Below are 11,409 nucleotides of genomic sequence, written 5' to 3'. Positions count from 1 at the left end.
TATATATATATATATATATATATATATATATATATATATATATATGTATATATATATATATGTGTGTGTACATATATATACGCATATATTCATGATTATACATATATGCATTTTCTTTGGATGTAAATGTGTTTTGTAAAAGACCAACAGCTTCATCCATCTATTAGTGAAATGTTAGTACAAATAATGTAAGCAACATATCAGACTGGAAAAATAAAATTGTATACACACGCACACATATATTTCACTTAGGCATTGTGAAACTAATAACCTGGTGTAGAACTCTATATACGTATACCTCTGAATGAAGTGTCAGTCGAGTACAGAACGGTAATAAAAAAAGAGATGACAAAAGAATAAACAATTATCTATGAAGTTCATTAGCTTACAGCTGTTTCTGCTATAAGATGTGGTGGACTCAGAGTTGAGGACCTGAGTAATACCATACTGTTCCATCAGAGATTCAAATGTGAAGCTCTGATGAAGGTTTTTTTATATTCACGTATGGCACACTGTGCACCTGTTCAGGCAACGTTGGTCTGATGGAGGGGGATGAGCTAATGTACAACACAAACACTTGGTCACTATAAACAAAATCATTTGTACAGATTGTCCAGCAAGTAATTGCAGAATTTTCTTTTTCAGATTCGAGGAATTAACATTAATGAATGCACTCACACACACACACGCATAAAGTGTTGCAGGAACTGGAAGATGGACCACCTGACAGTGGCCAGTAGTTTCATACCAATGCTGGCAATCTTCAGACAAGAAATTCCCAGCTGAAGATGAAACTACTCATCACAGAAGAATTTTCTAATTCCTAGAATAAATCTTTACTCTAGAAAGGTATTGAGTTCTTTCTCTGAGACAGTCATGCATAATACACCCTTATCATTTGCTTGATATGTGTGTGAGTGTGTGTATATATAATGTGTATATATATATATATATATATATACATACATGCATGCATGTCTACAAGGAAGGCAATCCAAAGATTGTTATTTTTTGTTTTTGATGAAAGAACTTGGCTACATGATTAATCAATATGATGATGATGATATACATGGCGATGTCAATAATGATGATGATGATTTAATACGTATATACAATTACATATTTGTATATAAATGTATGTAGATGAATGTACACACACACACACACACACACATCTTGGAATCTGGTTCAATTAAATAAGAAAAATGGTTATTCCAAGAATACAGAAGTTATTCTAAAAGTCGTTGAGTGAGAAAGAATTAAGTAGAGAAGTATGGAAACTCTAAATGCAAATAATTATCCTAAAAATCTTATTAGAAGACAAGCAACTACATCCGTAGACAATGCTGTTCTTTGCTTTCATTTAATTTTTGTCTGGCTTGAAGCTAATCTCTTTACATCATCATCATCATTATTGTCATCATTGTCATTGTCATCATCATCATCATCATTGTCACCATCAACATCATCATCATTATTTTTTTTATTATTATTAAGGCAGCGAGCAGGCAAAATGTACACCAGAAAAAATGCCTGCAGCAATTCTTCCAATTTTATGTTCTGAGTTCAAATACAGTCAGGGTCAACTTGGTTTTTTATCCTTTGGGATTTGTCAAAAAAACAACAACAAAAAAACACAGTTAAAATCGACTAATCCCTTCCCACCAGATTTCAGAATGGACTGTTACTACTATTACTATTATTATTACTATTATTATTATTATTATTATTATTATTACTATTACTATTAGTGTAGAAAGCTGGTAGAGTTGTTAGGATGTTGGATACAATGCTTAGCAACGTCACTTTTAGCTTCATTCTCCTGCTGGGGGGGTGGGGGTGCTGTTCCTGACCTTGGTTCACAGACAGAGAATGGATTAACACAAGACAAAATCCCAGTAAATATAAAACCAAAGAATCAAGAAACATGATATGAGCCGATCTGTAGTACTGTGATGATGATGATGATGATGTAATTTAGCCCCTGGTCAACCTTGTTTGGGAAGCAGAGAGGATTGGTGACAGGAAGGACAGCTGGCTGTAGATAATCTGCCTCAACAATTTCCGTCTGATCCATGCTAGCATGGAAAAGTGGATATTGAAATGCTGATGGTAATGATATATATAATCATTAAAGGTTAAGCGAGAGAATTGAATACTAGTGATACACACACACACACACACACACTTATATATGTTTGTTCCCACATTGACTTGAGTTTCCTAGTAATTGACTTGAGTTTCCTAGTAATTAATTGAACGTCTAATGATTTATAAATGAACAGTTTTGCACTTAAAGAATTTGTATCACAAATTATTTTCCTTGCTACATTTGCAGTGTTTGTAGTGCAGCATAACGAAGAAATGCATGTTTACAATGCTGTAATGCAGTATGCAGGAATGCATGTGCAATCATGTGCAATATTTGCATGTGCAACATACAGAAATGCATATGTGCAGTGTGTTTGCATTGCAGCATGCAGTAATGTATGTTTGACATATTCATATTGCAGTATGCAAGAAATGTGTGCTCATGTCTTAAGAAGGAGGAAGAGGGGGGAGGAGGGGGAGAATGAGGAAGAAGAAGAAGAAGAAGAAGAAGAAGAAATGAATACAAGACTAAAAGAAAATTGCACAAATAATGACAAATTTCTTTATGAAAATTATAATAATTTATAATAGTTTATGATAATTTATAATAATTTATGATAATTTATGATAATTTCTAATAATTTTAGTGCAAGACCAGCAGCTTGGAAGGGGGACAGTTCGTTGATACTATTGACCCCAGAAGTATAAAAGGTGAAGTCGACTTCGATGGGGTTTGAACTGTGAATGGAAAGAGCCAGAACAAATACCAAAAGGGATTTTGTCCACCAAACTAATATAATAATAATAATAATAATAATAATAATAATAACCGTGTCCCCTGTATGTGTCTGTGGATGTGTTTCATTATGTTTGTGCTGGTCTCCCACCATTTTACAACTGGTGTTGGTGAGTTTACCTCTCTGTAACTTAGCAGTTTGGCAAATGAGACTGATGGAATAAGTAAAAATAAAGTTCTGGGATGGATTTATTTAACTATACAGTTCAATGTGATGCCCCAGTATGGCCACATTTCAATGACTGAAAGACAGAACCTATAGCTCTGGGTCAACTAATATGTTTGTGAAAGGAATTTGGCAGGTAAAAGCTTTTAAAGAAGCCTATTCCATTCTATTATATATATGTGTGTGTGTGTGTGTTTGTTTGTATGAATGTATATGCATGTGCATAAATGTGTATATGCCTCTGCATGCGCCCGTGTGTGTGTGTGTGTGTGTGTGTATGTGTGTGTGTGTGTGTGTGTGTGTGTGTGTGTGTGTGTGTGTGTGTGTGTGTGTGTGTGTCTATATTTGTAGTGACTCTGCTTAGCCAGTGGTGACAATTGTTTATGTCTTGCATAAACGAAATGTCCAACAGCTTTTAGTAGTTTGAGATATGAAGATATAAACTACCTTGGAAACAGATAAAGGTCGGCACATGAATACCACTGCCCAAGAAGCCTCATCTAACTCATGCTAGCTAGATATACAATAGTAATGAGGATTTATCCAGCACCAAAACTTCTGACTACAGACTTTGGCTGCAATTTCCTCTCTTTCTTTCATTACAAAACACACAGATGCTTACATGTAAAAACCAGAAGCACCAATAATGAATATATCTAGTTATCTCTCTCTCTCTCTCTCTATATATATATATATATATATATATATATATATATACACACACGCACATGTATATATGTGTGGATGGATATATGTAGATATATATATTGAAACAAATCAATAGTCTAGGCTAGCTCTACTGAAAAAAAGCAGGGTTACTCTATTTATAGTAAAATGGCATTAAAAACAAAAACGAAATGGCTAAAGTTATTGCAAGATATAAGCGCATAATTGTTTTATAGGCTAAAATGTCAGGATAACTATTATAAACAGCTTTGAAACTTGGGTTAGAATTAACAATGGAATCATAACAAAAAAAGCCTATCTATGTTTACAAGGAAACAATTCAGAGGAATGAAGGAAATAAAACAAAATTTTTTTAAAAATATTTACATAAAAACTTTGTTGTTGTTTTTTTCTTTGTATTCTCTCCCTTTCTCTTAGTTTTGTTTGTATATTTTAATTTTTGATGTTGTTATTATTATTATTATTATTATTATTATTATTATGCAACTGCACCAGCAATAGCTAGTTGGTTGTAAGTACTGTCTACCCCAATGTATGGGATGTATGGCAACGAAATAAGTCAAGCTCTGTTTACAGCAATTAGAGTGAAATTGTTTTTAATTAAAGCCATTTATACATCAAGATGAATTAAGTTTTATTATTCAAAGAGAGAGAGAGAGAGAGAGAGAGAGAGACAATTAAGAAGCTGAGACAAAAAAAAAGTGGTGGGGGGATAATAAAAAAATTAATAGCAAAAACAACAAAACAAATCCAATTCATACAACAGTATCGAAAAATAATTAGAATTAGAATATCCTTTGTTTGAGACTAGCCATTGAGAGAGAAAGAGAATGGAGAGAGAAAGAATAAGACAGAAAAGCAGAGAAATTGAGAGAGAAAGAAAGAACGAAAAGAGATGGGTGAGAGTAAGAAATAGAAGAGAGAGAGAGGAAGTAGGGGAGGGGTTGATGTGGTGTGTGAGTGAAAGAGAGAAATGCAGAGAGAGTGGAAAACAGAATGGGAGAGAGAGAGAGAGAGAAATATGTTGGTGTCTCTATTAGACATGTAACTATTGTATGCAGCCTGGAGGTGGAATTTGTCAGTCAAATGAACAAGTTCTTATCTTCTCAACTTGAAGTTCTGTCATAATGTTGTTACATCAGATGACAAAAACGCCAATATGCTGTGTGCAACAATAATCTTATGATAGTTATATCAAAATTATTATTATTATTACTATTTGCAGCAAGCTAGCGGAATCGTTATCACACTGGACCAGATGCTTAGCAGCATTTTATCCATCTTCGTGTTCTGAGTTCAAATTACGCTGAGGTTGACTTTGCCTTTCATCCTTTTAGGGCCAATAAATAAGTACCTGTTGAACACAGGGTGTTGATGTAATCTACTTACCCCCTCTCCTGAAATTGCTGGCCTTCCGGCAAAATCTGTAAGCCCCCCCCCCGCACCTCCCATTCATCATCATCATCATCATCATCATTTGTATGCTGAGAAACTTTTCTTCTGGTTTTACTTTGAGTTCAAATTTTGGCCATGGTCAACTTGGCCTTTTATTCTTTTGAGGCTGATGAAATGAAGTACCAGCTGAACACTGGGGTCCATGTATATGAGTGTCACTGTCATTCAAGCAGGATCATTCTTTCCCTGGCCACGGGGAAAATATGGCCTTACATGGAAATAGTTGAGGGTTGGCAACAGGAAGGACATCCAGCCATCGAAAATCTGACTCAAATAAACTCTGTCTGATGCATGCAAGCATGGAAAATTGGATGTTAAAATGATGGTGACGATGTATATATATATATATATATATATATATATCAAGATAATCAGTTTTGCTTCCAGTGCTTTCATGAAACAGATCCTTTAGGAGTAAACTAATGAGTAAACCAGTTAATTGAAGACCCCCCCCCCCATGGCCTATAAAGAGCATCCTATCACGAAAAGAAGCTGCTATTTGCATGTATTTATGTATTTCTATTCAAACAGTCAACCATTTCTTTTGTTTTCTTTTATTTTTGAAAAACTTGTTGAGCAGCAATTCTTCTTTTATCTCCTGCATTCCTATGAGATAAACCACCTCAACATGCTACCATTTACTGTGTCTTTTAGTTCTTAGAGAATCTCTTTTTGTAAGCCTACAGCAGATGTACAGTGGGGTTCTGACCAACAAACAAATATATGAATGGATCTGTTGCAGCTTTTGGATTCAGTTTTCCATTTCCTAAATGTCTTACAAAACCCAGAGGTAAAAATACCTGAAAAGCATTCTTTGGACGCTTTTAATACACGTTTGGTTTTTGTCTTCTTTTTCTGATGAAGAAAAAAAATCAACTTCTGCAGAGAATGTTCAGAGTTAATAGAAACAACCCCAATATACAACTGGTACTCACTGGCCCATAAGGGATCAAAATGCAACATAGGAGAGCAAGACTAAATATTATGAGGGTTGTAGCCTATCATTTTCCTCAATTTCAAACCATATTCTAGTCTGATATTTATAACAAACTTCTAGAAATTATTTCCTTTGGTTACTTAGTTTAACCAGAAGAAATGTGGATTAATAATAATAATAAAAAATGTCCATTCCATTTGACCATTATACTGTCTAACAATCAAGATAGGACCTTGTTGGCTAAGCATCCCAAATTTTCAGTTATTGCTTTCAATCCAATTTTTGCTTTTGGAAATTGTCCAATGGCAAAAGAATATTCATTTCCGCTAGTCATTTCATTAAACAGATTTTATTCTTTTCTCATTCCTTTTTGTTTTTATAATTCTTTTTTTTTTTTCAAATCCCCTTCTTTTTCATATAATCTGTAGTTACAGATCTTCTAAATCTTAATATACACTAAGTAGTTTTAAGTAAGTGACATTGTTTTATTAAAACACTATGCTTATCTTTTGGTTTAGAGATTCTTCAAATGTCAGACACTATTTCAGAAAATTCCAGTTGCTCATCAGCTTTGCTGTGACCAAGTTATCAATTCCAAATGTTTGAAGTAATAGCAAGAATAAAAATTCCACATATTTACACTAAATTTATAAATACACGGCAAAATAAATTCTGCACAGATTTTAAAATCAGCTTTTTTGCTTTCCAGAAGAGAACATATATATATATATATATATATATATATATATATATATAGAGAGAGAGAGAGAGAGAGAGAGAGGCAGACAGACAGACAAGCTGTTTCCTAAGAAGATTATTTAATCAATGAGTTGAAAATAAAATCAACAAGTTTAGAATGATTTCAGTTACTTTTATTTTCTTCTTCTTCTTCAGGTGTTTGTAATGTGTCCCATCTTAGTTTTCATGGCATTACTGAAGTGTCTATTGTCTATACAAGATTTGCAACAGTTGCAGTCACTTGGAATGTTCCTTATGAAAGGATGACAAAGATGACAAATTCAGGCAACAGATAAATGTTCCAAGGGGTTAGATTTGCCACAAAATGAGAAGAATGAATTGTAATGTTCACCTTTTACTTAATAAAATCAAAACCACAATGATTGAAATAAGAACAAAAAAATACAGTTCATAATGGACACACACATATATATAGATGTGGTGTTATTCTTTAAAAACTAAAAAAAAAAAGAGACTCTTGTAATTACAGGCTTGTTTATGATTTTTTTTCCATTCCAGTAGTCACGTTTAAAAATAGTTCACTTAATTACACAAACAAATATTTCATTCCACTTCAAAAGTTACATGAGGAATTTAATAACACGTCCTTCCTCTCTCTTTAATACAGAGTTTCAGGAATACAGCAGACATTCATCGAGTTAACAATATAGGTATATACAACCATTGACAATAAGGTGTTGTTGTTGTTGCTCTTCAAAGTTGAGCCAAATAAAATTCACCTCCTTTTTTTTTCTTTCTTTTTTTTTCCCACTGATTTTGATATCAAATTTCCTGATAATCTTCATACAAAGAAATATATCAAAAAAAAGGTTGGCGCATCGGAGAAAATCACTTGCAATATAAAGAACTTTTTACTATAAAGAGTATTGAAATAAACTGATCACACAAATAGAAATATACATTTGTCAAAATTAAGTCAATACTGGTGTGAAACCAATGGCATTCCATTGGAAAATAATAACAGAAGGAAAAAAAAAAAGAAAGAAAGAAAGAAAGAAAGGAAGGAAGAAAAAGAAAAATTGTTCAGAGTCATAAAACATGTAAGAAATAAACAAGACTTAACACTGCTTTAGAAAAGTGCCAACAATAGCGAGTTTGCCAGTGAACAGCTTAAAAGCCTGCTTTCTATTGTCCACTTATTTCGAACTGTCTCCAATGTGTCAGAGCAAGTCATTTCAAGTAGCAGCCATGGGCCACCTCCACACCCATTGTGCTAGGCAATGCAAATGCATATATATGGTGCATAAAAGATACATGCTTGGGGGAAAAAGGGAATTCTCCTAGGTCCATGTGAGGTTAGCGATAAGCAATCAGTGAAGTCTGCCCAAGGGAAAACAAGTGCCAAAAAGATCTTAAGTCTGTCCAGTATCTTAAGAAGGAAATTTGATGGATCTGGCTGGCAATTCTGCAAGCATTCAACCTACAAAGATAAGCATTATTAGATAAGGCAGGAATACATTGACAAAAGCCCATGGCTCAAGGCAGCTACTTAGAAGAATATGACCTTTGTATAGATGGAGAGAAAACTACAGAGAAGCCAGTTAGATTGGAGTCTTTTCAATGTGTTTTTCCATACTGGTATAATTTAAAGTAAGGACAACTGAATAAGTGATATCTGACTATATTTCAACAGGAGTGTGTCAATGGAAAGAGGTAACAAAACACGAAACCAACACCTTTCACCAGAGCTAAAATCAATTCAGTTATCTTCCATACAAAACTATGCATTTCTATCTCCTCTTCCTCTTCCAAACGCTACCTCCCCCCACACCTCATCGCACTGTCCACTGCCTTTAGTGAAGCAATACGTTTGACCTAAACCACAAACCTGATAAGACAATATTGAACAAAAGTATATACAAACACAAGAGATTGATTTTGAATAAATATAGACCTGAAAAGGTAGGAGCAGAGAAAAGGAGAGAAAGAAGCATTTTCTCTCCTGTTTACAGGTTCATATACAGAGGTCGATCACATTTTTAACTAGCTTTTATTAAACGAAGAAGGCTGTTCTGTACATGTTATTTTAACAAGGAAGTATTTTTTTTTCTTTTTTAGACAAAATCATAACTAAATAAATAAATGTGAATATATTGGAGGTGACACACACACACTCCATTATTTTCTTACATAAATGTGGGTTTGATAGGTTTGTATGCAGAATAGTTTATGGAAAAACTTGAAAATATGTTTTATATGTATCCAAGTGTGTGTGTGTGTGTGTGTACTTGCTATTCAACTTTCTAGCTACAAGCAATGATATACCAAAACCACAAAAGAGGGTCTTAGACATAGAACTGACTGAAGAAGTTCCAATAATGGTTACAACACAAGAAATCCAATTAAATGATTTAGGAAAAAATTTATTTCCAAATAAAAATTTTGTTGTACAAAACAAAAAAAAAAAAATCTTTTTAAAATCCCCCGTTAACTTCAAGTTAATGACTAATTAGCTGATGACAGTTAAATTAGAACTAATTACTGGTCAGCATTGTTTTTTTTTTTACATTGGTAGTGTATAAATATGCAACAAGTTGTTGGTCAGTGCCAGGTCAAGTATGATTAAGAACTGTGATGAAAGACAATCCAGCCATAGCCATCCAGAGAACATATTTAAGAGCATTATCAAAAAGTGTTCTTTCCTTAAGAAGGTAGGAATGCAGTCTCAGGGATATTTAGCTGCTATATGTAGTAGGTCAAGTAAGAGCATAACTGCTCCCTCTTTGGCCTGAAATAGCTATTAATACAGCGGCCAGTTTTATGTTTTAACAGCAGTTGTGTGGATGAGATGAAGGACTGTTTCTATAACTGAAAATATTAAATATAGAAGATCAAATGTGGCAATTATAAAAGAATTAAGTGTTATTACACTTTTTTGTGTCTTTTATTTGAAGGCAACAAAGATAGCCAAAAAGATTACAATGTAAGTATGTACATCTATAACTTTCATCACCATCATCATCATCATTTTTATATCCATCTTCATGCTGGTATTGGTCAGTGGTGTCATGTTCAGTGAAGCAGCTTTCTAATTGTGATTCTTTATCATCTCTTGTATAAAACTCAACATCTTGAAATCATCCCTAGCCACTTCTGCAAACATATTCTTTGGCCTTCTTCAGGCTCCTCCTTCTACCAGGAATGTTTGGCACTTTCCACCAAATTACCAGTCTTCATATGCATTCCATAGCCAACCTTTTAAAGTCCTCTTTCTTGCACACGCCAGAAAATGTCAAATGCTTCTGAGACCCACTTTTTCTTTCAGCACATTCGTGCTCCATCATTCATACACAGTGATATTATTTATCCAACCCAGCGTACTTGCCTTACGCCTCAATTCTTTCTAGTCTTTCCTCATGTTTTAAGCCCATGTTCAAATGTCAGCCAAACATGACCACCATTCATTGCTCTTGAAAAACAATTAATGAAACATTACATTGTCAGTCTAAGAGATAATTCTGTTTTATAATTTCTGCATATAGGAACCTCTGTAAACAGAGGTTCCAAAATGCAGAAATGAATATGCAATGAAAAAAATAGAATTTTGTTTTCAGGGCTTTATCCAGTGATCAGGCCTCAACAGTGTGACATTTCTGTTTGTGATGGAGGAGACTTGTAAATGGTGACTGCTGACAACCAGACCATCTTCTGCGGCCCACCAACATCTGGCCAGGCTCGTCATGGCAAAACGATGTACATCAGTTCTTGGTATTTTCTTCTATGCTTAGCATTGCTTTCTATGGTTTTTATCAATCAGATTGACCTAAATATTTGCTTCAGTTTGATACTTTATTGATCATTATTGAATGGTTAATTACTGTTTTGACATAAAAGACACAAGGGTCTATCCCAATAAATAGTCCTAAACACATGCACACACACACATCAAAATCAATTCCCATTTAAGACAGCATGAAAAACGGATGTTAAGTGCACAAATATGTGTGTGAGAGAGAGAGAGAGAGAGAGTGGGAGTGTGAGTGTTGCAGTGGGTGATAAGTTCAAAAGAAGTTATGTGGCCACTTAAAGTATGCAAAGACAAGTTTGAGTGCAAATAAAATACTTAATTCATAATCATTTGTCCAGCAAACTATATTTTGTTTCACCTGTGACTCCTTAAGAACTAATGTGTGTTTGTGTAAGAACACACACACACACACACACACACACACACACAAGACTTTTGTATGGTTTCTGTCCACCAACTTCCAGCCACAAAGCATTGATCAACCCAAAGGCTACAACAGAAGATACTTGCCCAGTGTACCACATAAGGAATTGTGTTGTTACAATTATTTTGAAATGTCTAAATGAAAACTACTGTCAAAGAGACACCAGAGTGGCAAATGTCAGGTAATGTCTAAGTGAAGAATGAACATGCTGTACAAGAAAAATCTTGGTAAATGAAGAGAAAGAGAGGTTAGTCCTAAGATCTTCAAAAAGTCCATTAATAGCATACAGATTCCTTTAACTTGTAGATGTAAATGAAGAACTTATGAATTGCTGAAGCGAGTGGGG

The 11,409-nt window shown here is 34.1% G+C and overlaps 1 protein-coding gene across 17 annotated transcripts in view; it reads right to left on the bottom strand.

Annotated features, from left to right (window-relative positions):
- Positions 1–11,409, bottom strand: part of LOC106877140 (one cut domain family member 2) — a 348,210-nt gene that overhangs the window by 62,389 nt on the left and 274,412 nt on the right. For 2 of the 17 annotated variants that reach the window (XR_008265652.1, XM_052973378.1), the window contains one exon: positions 6,989–8,311. The exons of the other annotated variants lie outside the window; for them this stretch is intronic. Coding sequence is in view for 1 of the 2 variants with exons in the window: in XM_052973378.1 (XP_052829338.1) it covers positions 8,307–8,311 (5 nt within the window). In the remaining variant the exon portion in view is untranslated. Of the gene's footprint in view, positions 1–6,988; positions 8,312–11,409 lie in introns of those variants that run through there. 17 annotated transcript variants of the gene reach the window in all.

This window comes from Octopus bimaculoides, chromosome 15, assembly GCF_001194135.2.
Source record: "Octopus bimaculoides isolate UCB-OBI-ISO-001 chromosome 15, ASM119413v2, whole genome shotgun sequence".
NCBI lineage: Eukaryota > Metazoa > Mollusca > Cephalopoda > Octopoda > Octopodidae > Octopus > Octopus bimaculoides.
Note: the sequence above shows the minus strand (reverse complement) of the source record. Positions and strands in the feature narration are given on the sequence as shown.